The 21,400-nt window shown below is 39.2% G+C and overlaps 1 protein-coding gene across 6 annotated transcripts in view; it reads left to right on the forward strand.

Moving 5' to 3' along the window:
* The window catches only part of MPPED2 (metallophosphoesterase domain containing 2), a 121,193-nt gene extending 115,987 nt beyond the window's left edge, over positions 1 to 5,206 (forward strand). For all 6 annotated transcript variants that reach the window (XM_009679460.2, XM_068945283.1, XM_068945282.1 and 3 more), the window contains exons 6-7: positions 209 to 322; positions 3,811 to 5,206. In XM_009679460.2, the coding sequence (XP_009677755.1) occupies positions 209 to 322; positions 3,811 to 3,929 (233 nt within the window). In that variant the 3' untranslated portion in view covers positions 3,930 to 5,206. The remainder of the gene's footprint in view (positions 1 to 208; positions 323 to 3,810) is intronic.
* The last annotated feature ends 16,194 nt before the right edge of the window (positions 5,207 to 21,400 follow it).

The following is a 21,400-nucleotide window of genomic DNA, read 5'->3' on the forward strand; positions in this document are numbered from 1 at the left end:
TATTAACGCACATAAAGAGGGAGGAAATCTTACAGAAGACAATGTGACAGTGAGAAGTTTCTTAAAAGCCATTGTGTGTTTTAATGGAGAGTTTATGACTACAGATAATGTAATAAACCCTTCAGTGAATTATGACTTCCTGAAAGACCATGTGAAAACCTTACCTGAACAGAGAAAATTAAGACTATTGATTGCATTTTGCCCTCAGGTTTTCGGGACTGGGTCCCAAAGGAGCTGCAGAGAGTTGGTTGTGTGGAACTGTTAAACACAGTGCAGAGGCGAGTAAGACCCAAACTCCACGTCTTTGGTGGAATTCATGAAGGTAAGGAGCAGTGCTACTCCTCTGTTTGATCTGACCCTATTTTCAAAGAAGTGCGTTTCAATGGTGAGTTGTTCAGGATGTGAACTGATAATGGCATATTGGACTGAGGTAGAGAGCGAACTGAGGGAAGCGATTGCATGCACAGCACTTTGCAGATTGATGCCAGAATTAAGACAGACTGCTTTGGGAATATGTGCTACTTTTAGCCACCTACATCTTTCACTGTGCAAAGGTGGTTCTGTACAGGTTATTTGATAGCCATTCAAATTTTGACAAACTTGATCAGAAAAACAGATGAGATTCCCAATGCATACAAGCCAAATTGAAAATTATCCCAATTATTCCAAATGCAGGAGCAAGAAAGGTGTTGGTGGAAAAAAAACTGAAGACAACTTACTGTCTCAGCTCACCTCCCTCAGCGTATAAGGGAAAGCAGAAAGGAGGGCATCTTGAGTCAGAGATCAGGATGAGAGATTGCTACAGCTCACTTTGCATACGTTTCTGAAAGCGTTCTGTAAGACCGTTCATACTGTGCATGGTAGCTTCCAGCAGTCTCATCTTAGAACAGATATTTCCCCATTGTCAGTTCCAAGTCAGGCAGAATGTGAAGCTTCAGAAACAATAAGCTCAGTTTATGGTAGTGGAACGGAATGAAAGATTGAATACATTTTGGATATATTTAAATATTTAATACAATTTGCTGCTTTCACATTGCTGTGAGACAAATACTAGGAGTTCTGCCTGAGAGAGAGCAAGACTTTGTGACCCTAGAACTCAAAATTACACGTTAAGTGCTTTATATTTTCCGCCCTGGAGGTTTCTCCATTGATTCTAATTAGGTTCTCTGTAGGCTCACAGATTTGGAGAACTTTGTAAAAGAAGAAGAAAAAAATGCAGCTTTCTCAACTAGTATTGTTGGTTTTTCCAAAGCCCTCATGACTTCATGCAATGAATGTTATGTCTGGATTATAAAGATCTGCAAGTAAGGCGTTTATAACGAAAATAATGACACAACTTTAAGTACAGTGGCATGAATAGTAGTACTTTAATGCATCCAGGAGAAGATGGAGTATTTTGTACAAATATTAATCCTTGGATATTAATAAGTGAATGGAGCAAGACTCCCAGCTAAAGCATGCAAATTGTCTACAGCTTTTGTAGGCACATTGGATGCTGAAACTTTTAGTCTTAAAAGTGTTAAGTTGATGGGAGAAAAAGGTATTTTAATGTACAAGAGACCTATGAAGAAGTTCTGAGGAACCATGTTGCAACCATGTTTATATTTAAATCTTATAAGGAGGATGGTAGCGCATACTAAAAGGGAACGATCAAATAAAACTATTCTTACAAGAATACTAAAAAAAAAAAAAAAAGTCAAAATACTGTCCAGGTTCTTATGCTGATGACAAAGGAATGGTTCACTTCAGTAAGGAAAGAAATGGTCAAATGTTTCTCTTAAGAGCATTATCTTACGGAGCAATTAATGATCATCCAGCTCAGGTGAACATGCACCACATTCCACTAAATGAGTGAATGCTCTACACACACATTGGTCGTGCAGTTTTTCTTCCCAGTTGATAAGTAAAAACAATGACAACAAGTTTTTTTCCATGATGAGATGATCTAAATCAAAATTGCCAGGTTAAATAAATAAAGTAATAGAGAAAGACAGTGCAGCAATTCTGAAATGATTATTCTTTCTGATAGACACTGTGGGTAGCTGTATTTATCTGAGCTTTAGGACAGCAGTGCTCTGTACTGTTATCATAATGGTTTAAAAAGAAAACATTTTCCCCTGTGGGTTAGCAATGGGAAGTTCTCTTTCTTCATGAAACTCTAATAAACAGCATTTGGTGCCAAAGTCTTCCTAGACTTTTCTAGCCCCTTTGTGAGCTTTCTGTGGATGTCAACTGAAAACTATGGCAAAGTTTTGCACAGAAATGGAGCCCTACCTCCTTGTCCTTCTTGAGGGAACGTGTCTGAGAGGAGAGCTTCTGCCCCCTCCGTAATTTCTGTACTTTTATTATCAGTCATTTTCTTCCACCCTAGAATCACAGGGGACTCAATTAATGGGGCACTATGGTATGCTCCACCTGCCCAGACTTGCTGGAGCGCACAGCCCTCTGTTCTTTCCCCACCTACTCCTGCTGGCAAGTGGGAGAAAAGTTAGGGGCCAAAGGAAAAAAGGCATTACAGCTGCTTCCTCACGTTTACTCTGAACGAGAGAATTGCTGGCCAGGTGTTTAGGCTGAGAACAGTCTTAAGCATCCTGAAATTGATGCCCTGGTGTTACTGGAGAGTCTAGTCTTTGGCATGTTGAAAAAGCTTGTGACAGTGACCTGTGATTAATATTCAGTTCTTCCTGCTTTTATTTGGGAAAGAGTTGTCAAGATCCTTTAGTAATGAAAAGCAGTCACCTATTTAAGCTTACTTCCATTTTCTGCCTAAGCCCTGTGGTCATTCATTGACCTCCAGTGCTCTATTTTGTGTATAGCAGGATTCCTTTCCTTAGGATTTTCACTGGTCCTTTTGAAAAGAACTTAATGTCTTTAATTATTTTATTCCTGTTAAGTCCATTCCTACATTTGGATTTCGTTGCCAGTTCAAGGTGTTGTAACCATAGCATCCCTGTAAATCAGCCAGATTTGTCGGGGACGCTTTTTAGAGCAGCCTTAGAAATAAACCCACACCTGTATCTCACACTACTGGTTTGCTTCACTTGCACAAGTACTTGTGATATTAGACAGAAATTTTCAAAGAAACACTTTGCAGCAGCTTTTAGGAGGGTGGAGGAAATATTCTCTGAACCTTCACTCTCTGGCTGCTCTCCAGGTCACTTAAGTTCACCCAGGTGACCTTTTGTTCCTGGGTCATATGTTAAAATTTTAGTCAGACGCATGATCCATCATGAAAAAACAAGCTACTGAAACTCCTTTTTTAATTGCCCCCTCACCCCTTTATTTTTAAACCTGCTAATAGGTTTCTGAGGTTTCGCAAGCTTGGCAGCCCCTCCCTATGATCAGGAGTTGGATGATGAGGCTAGTATGGGGAAAGCGAACAAGGCTTCGTTCCCTGGAACTCCCTGAGAAGGTTTCTTACCGACAAAACCACGGTTATTTCTAACTCTCTAGCCCTGATTGGTCTTTTGTTATCTGACTGACGTTACAGGCATGCAAACTAAAAGACACTAAGTAATTAGAAAAGGCACATGTGTGATTTTGCCTTTTTTTGCTGTATCCAGTTGCAGTAGAGGACCATCCACAAAAATGCATATATGAAACAAAAGCATTTGTTCTTAGTTCAAATACAATATATTGTATTTTTTTCAAACAAGTCTTTGTGGCAGTTTTCAGGAGCTTATGTCATTTTGAAGGGATTAATTTAATTTTATTCCAAAGCATTGATCCCACAACAAGCTTTCAGAGCAGCTGCCCATGGGCAGTATCGTTTGTTTATTTTACAGTAAGTGTGACACTTTCTCCCTACAGGTTACGGCATTATGACAGACGGTTATACAACGTACATCAATGCCTCAACGTGTACAGTCAGCTTTCAACCAACCAATCCACCAATTATATTTGACCTTCCAACCCCTCAAGGATCATGAAGCACTACTGCACATTTGGAACTGGGAAGGTCTATAAACTGCCATTTTCTAATTATAAAACTTGCATTCTCTTTACATGTTTATTTCAAAATTATGTAGGGGCATTTTGTTTGAGGGATTGGGGGGATATTTGGGGGGGAGTTTTTTGTAAATTGCTGGTACAAAAGAGAGGAAAAAATTAGAGGTTGTGCTTTTTGGAAATGCAGCATTCATTTTTAATTGATAAAGCATTGTGAATTTGTAAAATGAATTTTGTTTTTCAATAAACTTGCCATTGTAAATTGTTATAGTGTTCTCAAAAGGACAGCCAAGCTTTCTTTTAATAAGTGAAAGACCTTATTTTAATATTATATTATAAGCTAAAAAAAATAGGCAGCATTTAAAAACACCCAAATTTGCACAACTTATGTTTTGTCTCGGTTTTTTAAGTGTCTTTGTTTTCCCTAGCTCTAATTGTTAACGTTTCATCTCTCCATTTATATCAAACTTTTTCAGTAGCACAAACATGATTTAGGGGTCTGTTTACCTCTTGATATGTGTGCATGTACTGAAACTTCTTCCTGTTAACAGAAATAGGCAGCAAGGGGAAAGCAGACTTCTTAGTTGTTTGTCTACTTGTATATGTTGAAGACTGATATAGATAGCCGCAGCCTGTATGTGATATCTACTTTTTTTTCTCTCTCTTTTTTTTTTTTAAATTATTTTAGCTTTAAAAAACTGGGGATGAAAGCTGCAAAGAGCAGGTGTTTTCACGCAGTAAAAAAAAATGTAAATGCGGACTTCTTTTAAATATGAATTTATATATATATGTATTTTTTGTGCATTATAACTAAGCTAGGAATTTAATATTGCCAGTATAGCATCTGCAAAATTATGCTGTACAGCACATCTAAATTATGACGGATGTGACACATTTTCCAGGTGCTCGAGGCCTTCAAGAGCCTGAGTTAAATCTTTGTTGTAGTTCAGACATGTATAGAGTCAAATGGATACAATCAAGCCTAACTAAAATAAGGCTTAGTTGTCCTTTATATTTAAGTATTCTTCTTGTCTTACTTCCTTTTTCTTATTTTGCACTGTGTGTAAATGCAATCTTGCTAGCACAAAATATTGTTGCCGATAGTTATTTCTGTTCTACCACTGTAAATGCTATTGAGCTTTGTTCTGTTTTATGTTACCTTGTTAATGGAATTTAGAAAAGCAGTTGTTTCTTTAAATTTATTGTGATATTATATCTAGCGGCCTTTATATGCAAATAAAATTGCAAGATTTTTAAATACGTGGTTTAAGAGAATTTTGCTTTTTTTGTGTGGCATTAGCAATATGGGGGAGGGCAGCAATAACTTTTTTAATTCTTAATAAATTTTTATTGCTTACCATTCACAGGATATCAGTTGGGTCGATAGAGCACTCAAGACCTTTCCTTCCGCTTCTCTGCCATCCATCTTTCCATTCCTTTTAGACAGAAGAGATTTTGTCTTCAGACGTTATAATTCAGCATGCAACGAAGTTTGTGCATTTATGCCTTGTCGGGTATTGTTCAAGATGATGTGAGAAAAAATTGATTAGGTAGCAACCTTTGTACTTCCTCACTTATTCATTAGTACTGAGCTGCAGGTGCTTTATGCTCATCCATTGTCAGTTAAGAAATTAATAATTATAGATAAAATATATTGCATTTTGTTTGGGTGCATTCTCAATTCTGTGGCTACTGAAGAATCCACTACTGGCAAGAGAACTGCACAGGATTACAGTTCAGTATTTAATAATCACATCTTCCTCTTAAAAAAAAAAAAAAATTTTTTTTAAAGGCACTTATGGCTGTGAAAATCTAGGTCCAAACACAACAAGATAAAGCATTGTTTTCATGAATCTACAGTAACATGAAACTGGAACTTGAGAGCCACAATGTGTGCCCGTTTATCTTAGCAGGTTGTTAATTTTTAAACCTCTTGGATATTGAAATGTCATTGTTATCACATATTTCAGTATTGATATTTTTTGTAGTATATAGAAATCACCATATAATGGGAAATATTTTTAAAAGGTACAAAGTTAGAGGTCTGCTGCTTATGTATTTTCATGTATGTTACAGTAATTCACATCACACACAACTATGGAGTAAGGCTGAAATTTTCAGATTTGAAAGGCTTCTGCACCAAAGTCTCTTCTGGGAAAGAGGCTGCTATAACTCTTAAGCCTAGTTCTTGTTTTGTATCTGGATTTTCTTCTTTGGTTCTTTACTGAAAAGGAAGCAGCCTTCACTCTCTTGAAAGATATTTTGCTTGCAGTACAGCATTTTTTAGCCAGTGCATCAAGGAAAAACTAAAAAAAACTCACCAGTATCTGTTCTTTGCTTTAGACATATATTCATAGACTGGAGAATTGTTTTTGGCATCCGCACCTGGTAACTGGCAAAGAGTATGGCTATATTTAGATGGCTGTCCTTCCTCAGATAAACCTTGTGTTTTCCTGGAGCGCGTAAAAATCATATGGAGATTTTTAGAGCAAATTTTTAGATGAGAGAGCAAACACCCTAGATTATCCTCTTTCGCTAGTCTGTTGCTCCTTGTTACTACATAAGGAGGAAAGATCCATTACCTTGAATGCTTCATAGTGTCATGAACCTTTAGAAGAGTGGAGAACTGCAGTTGCATCCGGATAGCCCTTGAGCCTTTTGAAGGACCTGATCCCTCTTCACTACGTGCATGTGGCTGGAGCAGGTACAGCCATGAGTCCAGTCTGCCATTCTCCAATTCAGATATGTGCCTCTAATGAAAACTAGGCTATTTCTAAAGCAAAAATTTTAAGCTAGCAGCTTTGCTCCAGGCTTTGAGCATCCTGAGCCTTCTGGCAGCAGACAGAAGTAGATGAACAAGGGCTAGTGTCAGTGCAGCCAGGACTCAGCCTTGAGTAAGGCCATTAACAAGAAAATACCACAGGAAATACTGTGAGAAAGCGAAAGTCTGTACTGGAGTCATTGATGCTCTAAACTGGTACATCTAGCAGTAGATGTCTCAAAGGTGTTTATCATTTGGGTTCACCTATTTGCCATACGGCTTTTTGACCATACATGTAGTGCAGCAGGTGTAATCAAATGAGCCTTTCTCCACTGGAATACAAGGGCCTGGATTTGTAATAGGCCAAGACTTCTCTACTCCCATTTAAACAAACGTAAAGGACGCTCACTTACTTCATTATTCATTGCTGGTGATGGAGAATATAGGTGATTGTTTAGAGAAATATGTAGTCTTTATTGGTACTCTGAGTGTACGTTTTTTCTTGTGTTTGTGCGCTCTCTCTGGCTGTGTCCTTAACCTTTTAAGTGCCACTCTTTGCTCATTGATGAGTTTGTGCTTCTCCATGGCAGAATCTTATTCGTTTATTTGAATCTTATTTGCTCTTTTTCCTTTGTGCTTTCAGAGATTGATCTAGTTTTTTCTCTTCTCTGAGAAGGCTGAGAGTTTGGCTAGCAGCAATTACAAAAAGGCCCAGAAAGCATTAACAGAGCTAGTTTTGCATTTTTTTTTTTCTTTCTATACTCTTTTTAGAGGCCTTGAAACGTGTACATGGCTTTGTTTGCTGTCACAGGCAGGTAATTTTCCTTTGCTGGATGTCAGCCATATCTGACAATCAGTGCAAGTGGGACACAGTATGATTGGAAGAACTTTGATTTCACAGGAAGATAAAACTATGGTGAATCTGCTTCTTCTCAAGGATCCTTCACTGCTAAAGTAGCTCAGCATCTGTATGCAGAATAAGCCTGGGATAATAATTCTTTCTCTGGGGTCTGATCCAAGCCCACTGAACTCACTGGGAGTCTTTCTATTGACTTCAGTTGGCTTTGGATCAGACACCTGGCATCTGGATTGTGTTTCTGTCTATTACTCATCCTTCAGACTGGAGGAGGTGGTCCCTGGTTAACATGCACAAACCTCTTGGCAGGAAGAGGGACCTACCTATTGTAAGTGCTGAATCTTTCCAAGTGATTGATTAACAGTAGTGTAGTCGATTAACCTTTCTTCTTCTGAGAGCAGCTTTCATCTAGTCATCTCGATAAGGCTGAAAGCAGTCAAGGCCTTTATCAAGGGAGGGCTGCAGAACAGGATGTTCCCCAGAGGTGATTGGTTCCCAATTCTCTGTGCATAGTGAATTTAGTGAATTCAGCAGACCTTGAGGTCAAGTATTTATTAGGCTAAGAGACTGTCAAATCAATCTGGTCTACTGCAGGCAAGTTCTACCAGGAGAATGGGTTTTGCCAAGACGGTGTCTAAGAAATAGATTGATGCCTAACTCCTGGTTGAAGCTGCCTTTCCTCTTTTCCATTTTCCGTGAATCAGATTTTTTCCCCTCACTGACACCAATATTTTCTCCCTAGACAAATTTTATTAAGGAAACTCCTGGAAACCATCTATAATTTAAGTCACAGGGAGACTTCCAAACTCTGCAGTCCTTCCATATTGGTGCTAAATTTACCCAAGGGCTTTTTCTGAGACCTTACTTTTGACCACATCTCATTGATTTATACTCCTGGAATTTTTTCCTTCACTCTCTCCCCCCACCAGGTTACTTCTTAGCAGGTATAGACAACTTACTCACTTTACAAAGCTTTCCACTCACTGTACAAGTAATCATTTCTTTGCCCCCCTTGCTCCTAGGCTTGTAGGGGGGGCCACTTTTTCCTGTGCCTGACATTATCAAGTTCTTACACAAGAAAGAGAAATGCAATTCCACAATGTGCATGCAACAGAGCTTAAAACACAGAGCAGTGTATTTTATCTTGCCTTTATTTTGAGGTATAGATCCTAGCATGCTTGCAGAGCCTTTGTTTGCAAAAAATAGTCTTCTGTGCACCATCATTTTTGCTAATTTACATTCCTGTGCTACTAAGAGAAAATCGCTTTATGACTCAGGCTCAGACAACCATTTCAGCTGTTAATCCTCATAGGAGACCCTGTGCACACTTTTGCAAAGTCCCAGCCATCAAAGCACTTTCTGACCTACAGAAGCACAAAGAAGAGGGCTACTGACAAAGCAGTGTAGCCTAAATGCAACATGGAAGAGTAAAGGTGGGTTTTAACATTTTCAACTTCAGTTTGTATCAGCGTACTCAAGAGAAAATGCAAGAGAAGTCAGAGTGAGTTTTAGTGCACTGAATCTGTTTTCAGTCATTCATATAGATTTTATTGTTCCCCATCTAGTTCTCACATTCCACACCTCCATCTCTGGCTTGAGTCAGACAGTTTTGTAACAACTCATTTATGATCTGGTATTAGGCTACATCTTGTTTTGGTTTACCTCTAAATTTTTCTGCTTTGGAGATTTTCCTCAGATTCAATTTGCTTTTTTGTTGATTACAGAGTAGAATCAGAGGAGAGGCCTTGATTCCTTCTTGGTAGCGTTTTCCTGCCATTCTTTAATTAAACAATTTAGCCACTTATTTTGTACCTAAGGTTTACATTTGTGAGACAGGGTCTGACAAAAAAAAAAATGAATTCCTCTTGCTTTGGGTAGCTGAATGAATGAATGACTTACAACTGAATGTATTTATCTAGGTAAATGACATGGTCCTAGAGTTTAGATGAGACTCTTAAACTACAAAAATCGTAGTCTTACTGAAAACCCATTAAAAATGTACTTTTCTACTACTGTTACTGACAAAATGTTGTGTCACTACTAGTGTGATCCATACGTGTATCTATTGCCCAGAGCTTTCAGTGATGGACTGTTAGAAAAGGAACAAGCTAACAGGCAAATCTAAGTTTTTAGCAAAAATTGATGCAAGTTTATATGCAAGCCTTTTCAATGTTCACTGTACTGAGTATTTCTGGGAAATATTTTTACTTTACTGGCAGCAGAGAGTCACTCTACAATTGGGGGGGAAGAGATTAATGCTTTTCGTTGTTGTTAATTGTTTGTACAGACAGTGTTGCCCAAAGTCAGCAGGGATCTGATTTGTTTGGGAGCTCTATGCACATAGCAAGCTATCTCCCATACTGTACAGCTGAATCTATAGGGACAGGATGGAGAAAAGGAGGAGTGATTTAACAGACTGACCCACTTGCCCAAGACCACACAAGAGCTCTCACAATGCTAGGAACTGAATCTGTGTCTCCTGAACAATGTTCTAGCTCTTTAATTAAAATTTCCCAATTTGTACACTTTCCTTTGCAGATGGATGGAGCAACCAATTCCTTTGTTACCACCAAAACCAAGGCAGCTGCTATGAAAATCAACCCTGGAACTTAAAATACAGATCGGCTTGCAACAGGTGAGAATTTCAGCTAGACTGAAAACAATTCCTGCATTTTTAGTTAAGTTAAGATAGAGTGAGGATAAACAGGTAAAAAATCAGGCTCTTTGACTAAGAGAACAAGCAAGCTCTATTAGACACACAGCAAAATCTTTATCAATCATCTTAAAGTGTTCAAATGCATCTCATGTTTTTTCTTCAGCAAGCAAATGAGCAATGAGTTGGCTTAGTTCAAGCTCTCTAAAGATCATGACTAGTGACTAGCATAGATTCTTTAAAAGGTCTGAAGCACATACAAAATCTTTACGTTACTGTAAGATACAGAGTGCAGCTCTGTGAGTAACACCACATCATTATTGGCTTTGTGTTATGAGGTATCTATAGAGAATTTTGGAGACAGCGTATGTGAGCATTTTATTGACACTACATGACATCTGGCTGAAGCCCAACTTGGACTAGGAGAGTGGCAATTCCTAAGAGGAGCTAAACTGTATTGATTAGGGCCTTCTAATCAACAGAGCAACTTCTAGTAGAAAGTACTATTGAATTGACTGTAGACTTACACTACAAAATACATGAACTTATCCATACCCACTTATACTAGATATAAAAACTTTGGAATTCAATAGCTGTATCAGCTTAAAATGAAACTCAAGTGGTTTATTTTCTCTTTGAGTCACATTTCTATTAAGGAAAGGGGACAGATTTTTATGTACCCTAAGTTACCAGGAACATGTGAAAAATCCTACTGGACACCCCATATCTTCGGTGGCATTTAAATCCGTCACCTTATCTATTTATCTAGAATTCTGTAAACAATGCCATTCTCGTGGTATGTCCGTGAAACACATGGCAAGCAAGAATCAGGGAAAGCAAAAAAGTGGATAACTATCTAGTTTTACTGTTGGAGGAACCATGGGACAAAAATTAAGATATTCAACTGAAGTCACACAGGTAGCCTGTGGCCAGACTGAGGACTGAGTCCTTATTTTCTGAACTGATGTCTTGCTGCTCTTTAGTTCCCCACAGCTCTTTATTTGTAACGATCTTACAATTAGAATGAGCCAGCTTCCTAATTCAAACTCAGAAGAACAAAATACATATATTTTTAATTTTCCATTAAAGCTATTGTTTGAACCAATTTTCTTGGTATCAGAAAGTGCATTCCTAACGCATGCCCAGTTTCCATGCTTAAGTACATAGACTGTAACTACTGCAAATACTACTTAAAGGATATTAAGTTACACGCTTTAAAGAAAAAGAAATTTAATATGGATAGGTTTTAGTAATTAAAAAAATCAGTAGATAGGGCAGTTTCTTATGTGGAATGAGTAATGCTTACATGCTTAAGGCAAAGAATATGATGCATGTTGGTTTATTTATTTATTTTGTTATTTGTTGACTGAAACCTTTTTCTTTTGACCAAGTTTTTAAGTGTGTGTGCCAAAGCGCGCAGGGGAGCAACAGTTTTAAGAGTTTCCCATATGAGAAGATTTTTTGCCAGGTGGTTGACCAAAGCACCGTTTCAGGGTAGGAAGTATTCTTTGTTGAAATCTGAATCCCGCTTTAATTTTTTTTCAGACTAGTCAATAGGACTTTTGTACACTGTGCAATAAATATTTTTCTTAAATTGTGTTTTGATGGATTTAGCTCCCTGATGTAAAGACATGCTTGAACAATGACGGCAGGTAAGCAGCATGGTTGCACTGATGATTTAGAGTTTGCTGGCTTTTATATGAAACCAGGGGAAAGCTGGTCTGGTGTCAGCAGTCATTACAATCTGTCTGTGATGTGCTTTCCCAACACAGCGGCACTTGAGAGACTGTTTTGTACCTATGTCACTATTAAAATAGACTTCTGCAAGGAATTAATTATGTATCTTGAGCATAGCAGCTATATACAGACAATCACAGCTGTAGCTGTGGCTTCAGCAGTATCATGTTTACAGGCCTGAATATTTATATAAATGCCAATTACGGTGTGGTAGCATTACGTGTCGCAGAAAGCTTAGCTAAAAAACAAAAATACCTCACTTTTGTTGCCAGACAATTGTTAAGAGGATTTTTACTGTAATGAGTCAGTCTTGCACAATTACAGAGTTGCCGTAAGGATGCAGAAGTAGTTTCAGCATTTCTTACAATCTACTGATGTTATGAAGTTGGTGATGCTGCTCGGATGAGTTAGGGATGTAGGACTGAGCGCTGTGAAAGCACTGATGAAATAGCAAGACCTGACAGATTATAAGAACACTTTTATTCTGATGCAAGGATCTTAAAACACAAGAATATGGCAATAGAAGAAATACTGGAAACGTCTCTAAAAGGAGTTAACACAAAATTTACTCCCTTTTCCAAATATACATTCAAACAGGACATGTTGTTTGAAGAGATTGACCAGCAGCAATTATAGCACTTAGATTTTAGAAATGAATGTGAAATGCAATAATGCACTGCATGTATCTATCAACCACCCTGTGTATTAGTTTGTGTATTTAGTTATTGAAATACCTGTTTGTACTTTTCTAGCCTCTAAAAATCAGTGTGTACCTGTGCTACTGTTACTTGTTACTACCCATAGGCCAACACTATAATGATAATCTGATACATCCACAGCAAGAAGTATATGATCTGCTAGCTAGGTCAGCTGGTCCTTTTTCCTTGCAGACAAAAGATAGTAGCTCTTCATAGTAAATGAAGCCTCTCTAATCTTCAACCATTGTCCATTTACGCATGAGTAAATAGGTTAAACTGTTCGTAAAATGAGAGAATCATACCAAAGAGTAATACAAAGTGGCAGTAGCAAAACTGAAATGTAGTCCATTATAGCTCTGAAGAGTACCTGCCAACATACTGAAGACTGAGTACAGTATTGGCTAACGATCAAGTTAATGGATATGAGGAAATCTGGCACATCAGAAGAGAGTCTTGCCCTCACTCCTGTTAGGGGGCACAAGCGCGCTAGCGAAGGTCCTGCAGAGCTCAGCACAACAATTCAGCAGTTCTCCTGTGAGCAAGAGGTGGCCAGCCCAGCACAAGGACCCTGGCCAAACAACTAAACGTCCATAAGGACAGAAAAGGTGCCCAAGAACGCTGTGGCTGTGACTCTGCCTAAGCAAACAGTGAGCTTCATTACATAATTAGTTTTTATTTTTCTGCATGCTACTTTGAGGTCTAGACAATACAACATCCTTCTACTCGTATCAGTCTGGAGCATGCCAGCACATTTCTGCCTCTGCAGCAGCCACTCTGTGCACCTGCCTGCCGCTGGCCAGAGCGCTGGGGGATGCTGCACCTTCCCCTTGCTCTTGCCCACAGTCCCACTGGCTTCCCTGCAGCAACGGGAATGAGTACCTGGAACAGGCACATTTACACTGGTGATTCTGTCAGCTTCAGTGCAAATTAAACCCCATCTCGATAACCCATGAGCAAAAGAGGTCTAAGGAGAAAAGCCCACTAGTGACAAAAATTAACTTTAATATAAAGGGCAGTAGTATGACTTCCTTCGAATTGCCCTATCCCAAGCCAAAGAGCATGCAGAGCAGTAGGATAACTGTAGTTATCCCTGATCTGCTGTACATCCCACAGATATGGGACGAGACTGTGATGTTTTGCAAGTAAAAACCTATTCCGCTACTGGCAGGGAGGGGCATGTTTTTCCCTAATCAACGTACTCGAATCTTCCAAGTCAAAAAGTAACATAAGGATAGCTAGCTTGACCTGCTAGATACAGCCAAAAGAATTTCAAAATAGATCTTGCTTCAAGCCCCTTTTTTGATTTATGAGAGACCTCCCCCTCCTTGCAGAGTTGTCCATCCCTTATATATCTCTTATATGAAAAATATATATGTATATACATATATATCTTGTCTGTCCCTTAAACATCTCTCCAGGAAAGGAGAGAGAACACATAGTATGTAATAATATGTTTTATAGTATATTCAGGTGCACTGCAGAATGGTATTCTTCTGGGATATAAATAAGCATAGAAGAATATCAGTGTTATTCTATCAAGCAGGAATGATGAATTGAGCTAGGCAATTTCCCAAGCCCATCGTTGTCCCTTAACTCTAGAAAGTTGCTATGATGCTATAATAGTCAGTGGATGTTATCTTTCCATTCGGGCAGTTTGTCCAGTATGATTGAGCCAAGACTTACAGCTCATCCTTACAATAATAGGTCACCATATGTTTCACATCTGGTCCTATGAAAAAGCAGTATCACACAAAAGATGACAACTATTTTAGGGGTCAGTTTCCAGCACCCTGGAAGTGTGAATAGCAGTCTTGACAGTTTAGCATTAATCACCATTAAAATCTCATTTTACTCTTAGAGGCATAATTACTACTAATTCAAATGACTACTAGAATAAGCAATTTCACCAGCTTTTCTATTTAGCAAGGTGATACAGCCATTTTTTTAAGATGTGGGCACTTAAAAAAAAAGCCAACAGCAAGTCCACTATTTTGTCTCATCAACCGTCACTGAACCAAACTGACCCAAATTCTTCAGTGATGGTAGAGCAGAGGTGCATTTAATCAAAAAACCAAAAGAAGAATATACACTTCTTCATATTTATGTTTCTCAGACTTCAGATAGCTCTGGTTTGTAACAGACATGCTGCATTAGAATCACATGTAATACCTGAAAATCCACTGTCAGGTGAACGCGTGGGTTTACAAACTGGATCTCACAATAGCTTTTGTCTGATAAGAGAGAGAAAAAAAAAAAGAGTTTGCAGATAACAGTATGCAGAGAAGGTATGCCTTCTCGTGCCTTGTGCACCACATCCTGGAAGCCACAGCTGTCTAAAGCTAGAGATATTTTGTTTTCTGTAGACTTATTATAGAGGATTGAAATTTGATACAAATCCTTTACTTGAAATATTTGAGATCTTCCCACTGGGACAAAGTACAGAAGCCTGGATTAATCACTGACTGCAACACACAATTCCACATACGTCTTTTGAACTTAGTCAATGTCCTAACACCCTTTGCTTAAACTACGATCCTGTAAAACGTTAATAAGAGGAGAGTATGCAAAGTGGACAAGTACATTCTAATGTTTAATATCCTTCCTCTTGTGAAACAGCTGCCTGCAAGAAGTCAGCCTGATGAACTGAGACAAGAGTCCATAGAAAGTTATCCAGAAGAGAGCCAAAAAGACAGTAATTTGATTGTCCTCTCCATCGCTCATCAAATCAAAATTCCTCCTATGCTCCATATAGTACAGCTGACAGCTTTTATCTGGGGATTCTTTGGAGCAGATGCCTTCAGATGCCATCACTGAACAGGCTAGAAAGAGGAAACAACTTCTTCTTTAAGCAAAACTCTTCTTCTCTACTGAAAGAAGAGTTCCTTTCCATTAAATTTAGTGAACATTTGGGATTTCTGGATCCCAGGTCCAATATACAAGCAAGATACAGGTACTGCCTTAAAACCTTGGAAGAACTAGGGCTAATTTCCAGATGGTTCATTAAACAGGAAATCTTCAAAGGGTGTTCTTAAATATTGGACATGCTTTTGCTCTGCATATATCTTGTGGGCATGTCTGCCAAAGACAGAGAATTCCTTCAGAACCTTTGGCTAAAATTTCCCCTTTTTTCTTTTGATGGACAGTAAGTCGTTTCATTCTTCCAGTACAAAAGTGGCTGTCATTCAGTATGTTTTTGGAGTGTGACTTTTGGGTGCTCCACGTTGCTGGTTATGATGCACATATTTTAAATAAATATATTTAAATATTATGTTGAACACATTTAAATATTACAACTATAAAGCAAGGGAAGACATTTATTTCAGTTACTATAGCAGCTTTGGAGTACTATAGTACTCCACATTCCACCTTTAAACAAGCTAGATATTGGTGTAAATGAGAGTGGGTCCTGGCCCAGAACTGCAGAGTGAGGTTCCTTTAAGGGCCATCCATTTTCAGCGGCTGGCTGGCTCCCTGCCAGCGTAGAAACTGGAGCATGAGACATTTGAACTCTTTCAAAAACTGTCATTTTTCCAACTGCCAGGAACCGTGTTGTTAATCAAGAAACAACACTGGAGATGTACTGGATTCTTTACATGTGCAGGTCTCCAGGGCTGAAATTTATTTTAAGCTTGTGCTTATTTTTAGAGTTTCTTGCTGTTGTTGTCAAACCTATGCTAAAGCAATTATTGTCTGTGAGGGTCACCAGGAGTTCAGTATCACTGAAAAACTCACAGCCCTGGTATGAATGGCTGAGCAGCCAAGGCAGAGTCCCTCATTTAAAGAAACAGAGCAGGGTTTTTTGCTTGTTTTTGAGAAGCAGGTTTGAATCCTTTTCTTTAATTACATCGACTTATACTGCTTCCTTCCCCCTCACCCCCCAAAAAACGCCCCACTCCAAATAACCAACCCTCTCCCCAGATTCAAACCCTGACCTGTACTAAGGCAATTCCCTTGTTCATTTGTCTGGAAATTCAGGGGCATTTAAGAACAATCCAATGCTAAGTTTCAGAGCAACCCACTGAGACAAGTTTTATCTTTGCATACATTCTAAAATGGGTAAACCAAGATACAGACAAGCTAACGTCACAACAGATGAAAGCCAAACCAAGAACAGAAGCTCGTCACCAAAGGGACTCCCTCAAACGTGCTTGATCAGCTGCCAGCCTCAAACAGCTCCATTTCTTTCCAGCCAAAGTAGTTGGTATGAAGTTGTGCTGTTCCAATGCCTATGTTACCACTTTGTGAAAGTGAGCACCATCCCAATGAAGGACTGCTGACTTCATGCAACTCAATTTTAACTTTCAGTTTTTTAACTGGTATAAAGTTTTTTTGTTAAGTAACACCATTTTTTAATTTAGACAAGTTACGAGACTAATTATTCTATTTTGTCCCTTGACTGGGGAATTACTAGGTAACACAAGGCAGATGTTCCTGCATTTTAAAGCTGTAATATACAGAAAATCTATGAACATTTATAAAGAAAGTAGCCTGCAGTAGAAAGAAAGAGTGCGATGGCCACAGCAGAGTTCCTGGACTGTTGGTTCAAGGAAAAGACAAGGACTTCATGGAGATGTGGCAGAGCAGTATAACCCTCCCCTGCCACAGCAGGACTCAACAGCCTAAGTAGTATAGTCCTTGTGCTAAAGCCACGTACACTGTTTTTCTCCCAACTCTAAAAGAGCAGAACACACGTGAGGGCATAGCTGTCCCAAAATGCTTGATGTTTTGACAGTTATGCTCCACAGAAGGAGGACAGATGTAGCTGCTGCTTTGGGGAGGGAGGAAAGATAACCTGAACCTCCAATCCCCCATGCCATTCCCACCCCACATGTCTACTTTCCATACTTATCTATTGCACTTTTGGAAGCAGAACATCAGCTAATGTAAACTGGCATGATTTGCTGAAGTCCAAGAAGCTATACTGCTTCATTTACACCAGCCAAAGGTGGTGGGGGGGGGGGGGGGGCTACTGTACACGTGTGTGTGCAGGCATATGTAAATTTTTATAAGTAGGTGAAAACATGCTAGTGTTTTGTACACTGACAAGCATCCACAGGAATGAAGGCACCTGGTTTTATAGAATTTGTGTGCACACACAAATACATGCTGACTTGGAGGACTGTTTTCATTACTCCCTACTAAGGAGGATTTTTCATAACAGGGCTCATGAAATTAGAAGAGAGAATTGCTTATATATTTTGTATATTTTGTTCTGTGATCTTCATCCTCATATTTAATAATTAAAAGTATATGTGGTCATATATAAGGGCAGCAGAATCAACATAATTTCCTATTAGAGAGGCTGATGCCTTCAGAAAAGGGTCAGTCTATTGCCTGTGAGGGTGCTGTCAGCATAAATAATTATCATGAACTTGAACTTCAAGCAATCAAACTTCATTGTATTGAAGGAGCCCTATTAAATGCTTAGATTTTTCTTAATTTGATCTAGTGCAGTCAATTCCTTGGGGAAAGAAAGGACTGGGAGGAAAGAAAAAAAAAAATCAATTATACCATAGCAAAAGGAAGCTGAGGTATTTTGGTCATGTCTATCAGAGGAAGTGGAGCCGTCTGTGGAAGGGGAGTTTGTCCCAGTCCCACCGAAACAAAAGGCTGATAAAGCTCACTGAACATGAAACCTTCTCATCAGAAGCCCCGGAACTACTAGGAACAGATGACAAGTTTCTAGATGCAAGTCAGCAGAGATAAATCAGGCTTGAAAGAGCATTTCTTTTAAAGTCCCACCGAGATAGTATTAAGCTCCTCTTTTAGGTTTCCCCATTTCCTAATTGTTCTTATCTAGCTAGTTTGCATGACGTCGTCCAGTCTGCCATCCTGATACTTTTCCACTGTTCACTGGCATGCAGCGGGTATGCTGCTGGGACAATCATGCTGTCGCACATCTTCTGTCTTTAGAGAGACACATAACAACGGAAGTTTAAATGCACCTTCTGCTCCCTTTCCTTTTAAAGTCAGTAGCTTTGCAAGTCAAAATATGCTGCCGGTTTGATTCTTTTTTTCTCTCTAATCTCCATTCATCACTTTCTTCAGAGGAAAAACTCAAATACTAAATATTAAAAGGGAAAGATCCTAGATTTGTGATCTAAACTAAGAATCAGAATCTATCCTACTAGATCAATCTTTAACATATTTATAATGTTTAGACTTCTTTAACTATGCTGCTTGGACCTGTATTCCTCCCTCCCCTCCCCCCCCCCCCCAAAAAGAAAATTAGCCTCCTTTTCTGCCTTATATATATATATATATGTTGCTCTGTAAACTTCTGCTAGAGTAATTGTTGAAACTGTTTTTCGAGGACATTACCACATTGAAATAATTGGCACAAATGTTTTTATTTCTCACAGCTGAAAAGTCATGCTCCATTATCTTGTAGTTACTCTTTTAACAAAAGGTCTTATTGAAATATTTCTAAACAACAACAGCCACCACCAGCTTGTGGTAAGCAGATTGTTTTTGCCTAACATTTTGACAGTAGGACTGCAGAAAAAAAATAAATCAGAAAAATTAATAAAGCCAAGGCCATTTAAAAATAAAATCAATTCTCATTTGAAAGCTCACTGTACCCACTCACTTACAGGAGTGCAGAGTGCACATGCATACTGGGCTTCTGTGATCAGACCTAGATTTTTCCAGCAATCAGTGTTTCAGTAGCCGTTTCTGAATTGTGCCTCATAAGACTAAATTGATTTTATGGCAGAGATATTGCAAATGGCAGAGATAAAGATTATACAAAAAGAAAACATGATATTTTCCCTTTTTCATCGTTGGTTAAATATTAAGAAACAAGGCCTAATTCGGAGCAGGAATAGCAAACCCCCTACCCTTTCAAGCTGGCTTCAGGGGACAAAAGATGACTTACTCCTACTTCTCTGAGGTAAAGAAAGCAAGCAGGCTTTCATACCATTTTAGCCTCTCTCCTACAGCAAGTTCAGACTGCATTCTTAAATCTGCAAAGAGAACATATCCAGATTTCCATTTGCCTGTTCAAAAAACATTCTCCAAAAGCACGCAACTTCTAGCTTGCTTATACCAAACACCCACCTTTTTGTATAGAAGATGGTTTCTGACTGACTGACATGGCAGGTGCCTGAGGAACCAGGACAATTCCGCATTTCAACTGCTTGTTGTCACTACTAAAGCCTATTATCTAGGATAATAAAGTTTAAGATTAAGGGGATTCTGCATGTTTGTGTTATTCTTAACAAAGCTTATCTTCTAATAGACCAGCTGCTTTATTATACTTTACCCACCCCTTCCCATTGTATAGAGAAGCCACATGTACAAATGGGAATGCACTGAGGCAAGCCTTGGCTACCAACTGGGAATATCATATCATCCTCGCACTCCAGCTGGGAGCATTAAGTTACCGTCAGTTGCCAGCTGGGAACATCACATCTTCCACCTTGCCCAGCAAAGCACATCACATTATTCTCAGGCTTCTGCCAAGAACATAAACTAGTTATGTTCCCCCTCTTCTTTGTGACTTGGGTGCACCATATTCAAATGCTCTGACTCTGCTAGCCCACAACAAATGCCTACTTTATACTAGACATGCAAGTACTCATATGATAAAGTCTTCTTATTCTGTTCTCTGGCATATGCCCTTGGAAAAAAAATGTTACATTTCTGTAGCAGAAAGTACTCAAATGAAACTGCCAACCGTTCATCACTGTGAGAATTTATGGATGTCTTTCCCTCAAGTCTTAAACCTTGCATTCACCGAAGGCCACAACATTAAGATATTATTGCCACATATCTTATACCAAACAGCACATCAACTAACCTCTGGGTGGGGGAGGAAGGGCAGGATACACTGTCCCCTATTTGTTTTTCCCTCTCTAGGATATATTCTAGATGCATTTTAAGAAATATGATCTGCCATGTAACATCCTGCCTTCCTCATAGAGCACAGGGGAGCATTAAAATAACATTAGCATTTCCCTTTCAATCCAAAGGTCCTAAAGTGTGCAAGAGGGACATAGACTGACTGGAGGAATGGGCAACAGAAACCTTACAAAGTTCAACAAGGACAAATGTAAAGTCCTGCCCTTGGGAAGGACTAACCCCTTGACACAGTACAGGCTGGAGGCGGACTGACTGGCTGCAGGGGCAGTTCTACTGTCTTGGTAGAGAGTGGAGAGTGAAGTGAACATGAGCCAGGAGTGTGCTCTGGCAGCACAGCAGGCCAACAGCATCCTGGGCAAAGGCGGCCCAGAGGAGGATGTTCATCTGGGGACCTCCAAGTCAATTCTCTTCCCAGCTGGCTACTGGGGAGAGTTCCCCCTTCAGGAGGCTGGGCTAGATAAATTGCCAAGATCCCTTTCAACTCCAATTATTCTGTGACTCTAAGAAATATAAATTTGCTTGGCTTTTTTTCAAAATTGAGGTAGAGCATTAACTCCTATTTTTTCTCTAAACTTTTCTGATATGGGGTGACACTTCAGACTTCTTTGGTCATTGCTAAGATGAAAGTTTGGCAAACATTCACAAATCCTACTGCAATTCCTATTCAACATACCTAAATGTTTAAATGCCGGTAAGTACATTTAAAGAACTGGACCACCAGTCTCCCTATCAATTATTAGAACTGGCTTATTTGTTGAGGAAAGACAGCCTGTTTTAGCAGCCACATATGCAAGTGGACACCCCTTGCAAGTGACAGAGCTCCAACTTCCCTTGGGCTAGCTGAAACAGAGGGCCCTCTTATCCTGCTTTACATCGCATTCATA

Source organism: Struthio camelus, chromosome 5 (assembly GCF_040807025.1).
Source record: "Struthio camelus isolate bStrCam1 chromosome 5, bStrCam1.hap1, whole genome shotgun sequence".
NCBI lineage: Eukaryota > Metazoa > Chordata > Aves > Struthioniformes > Struthionidae > Struthio > Struthio camelus.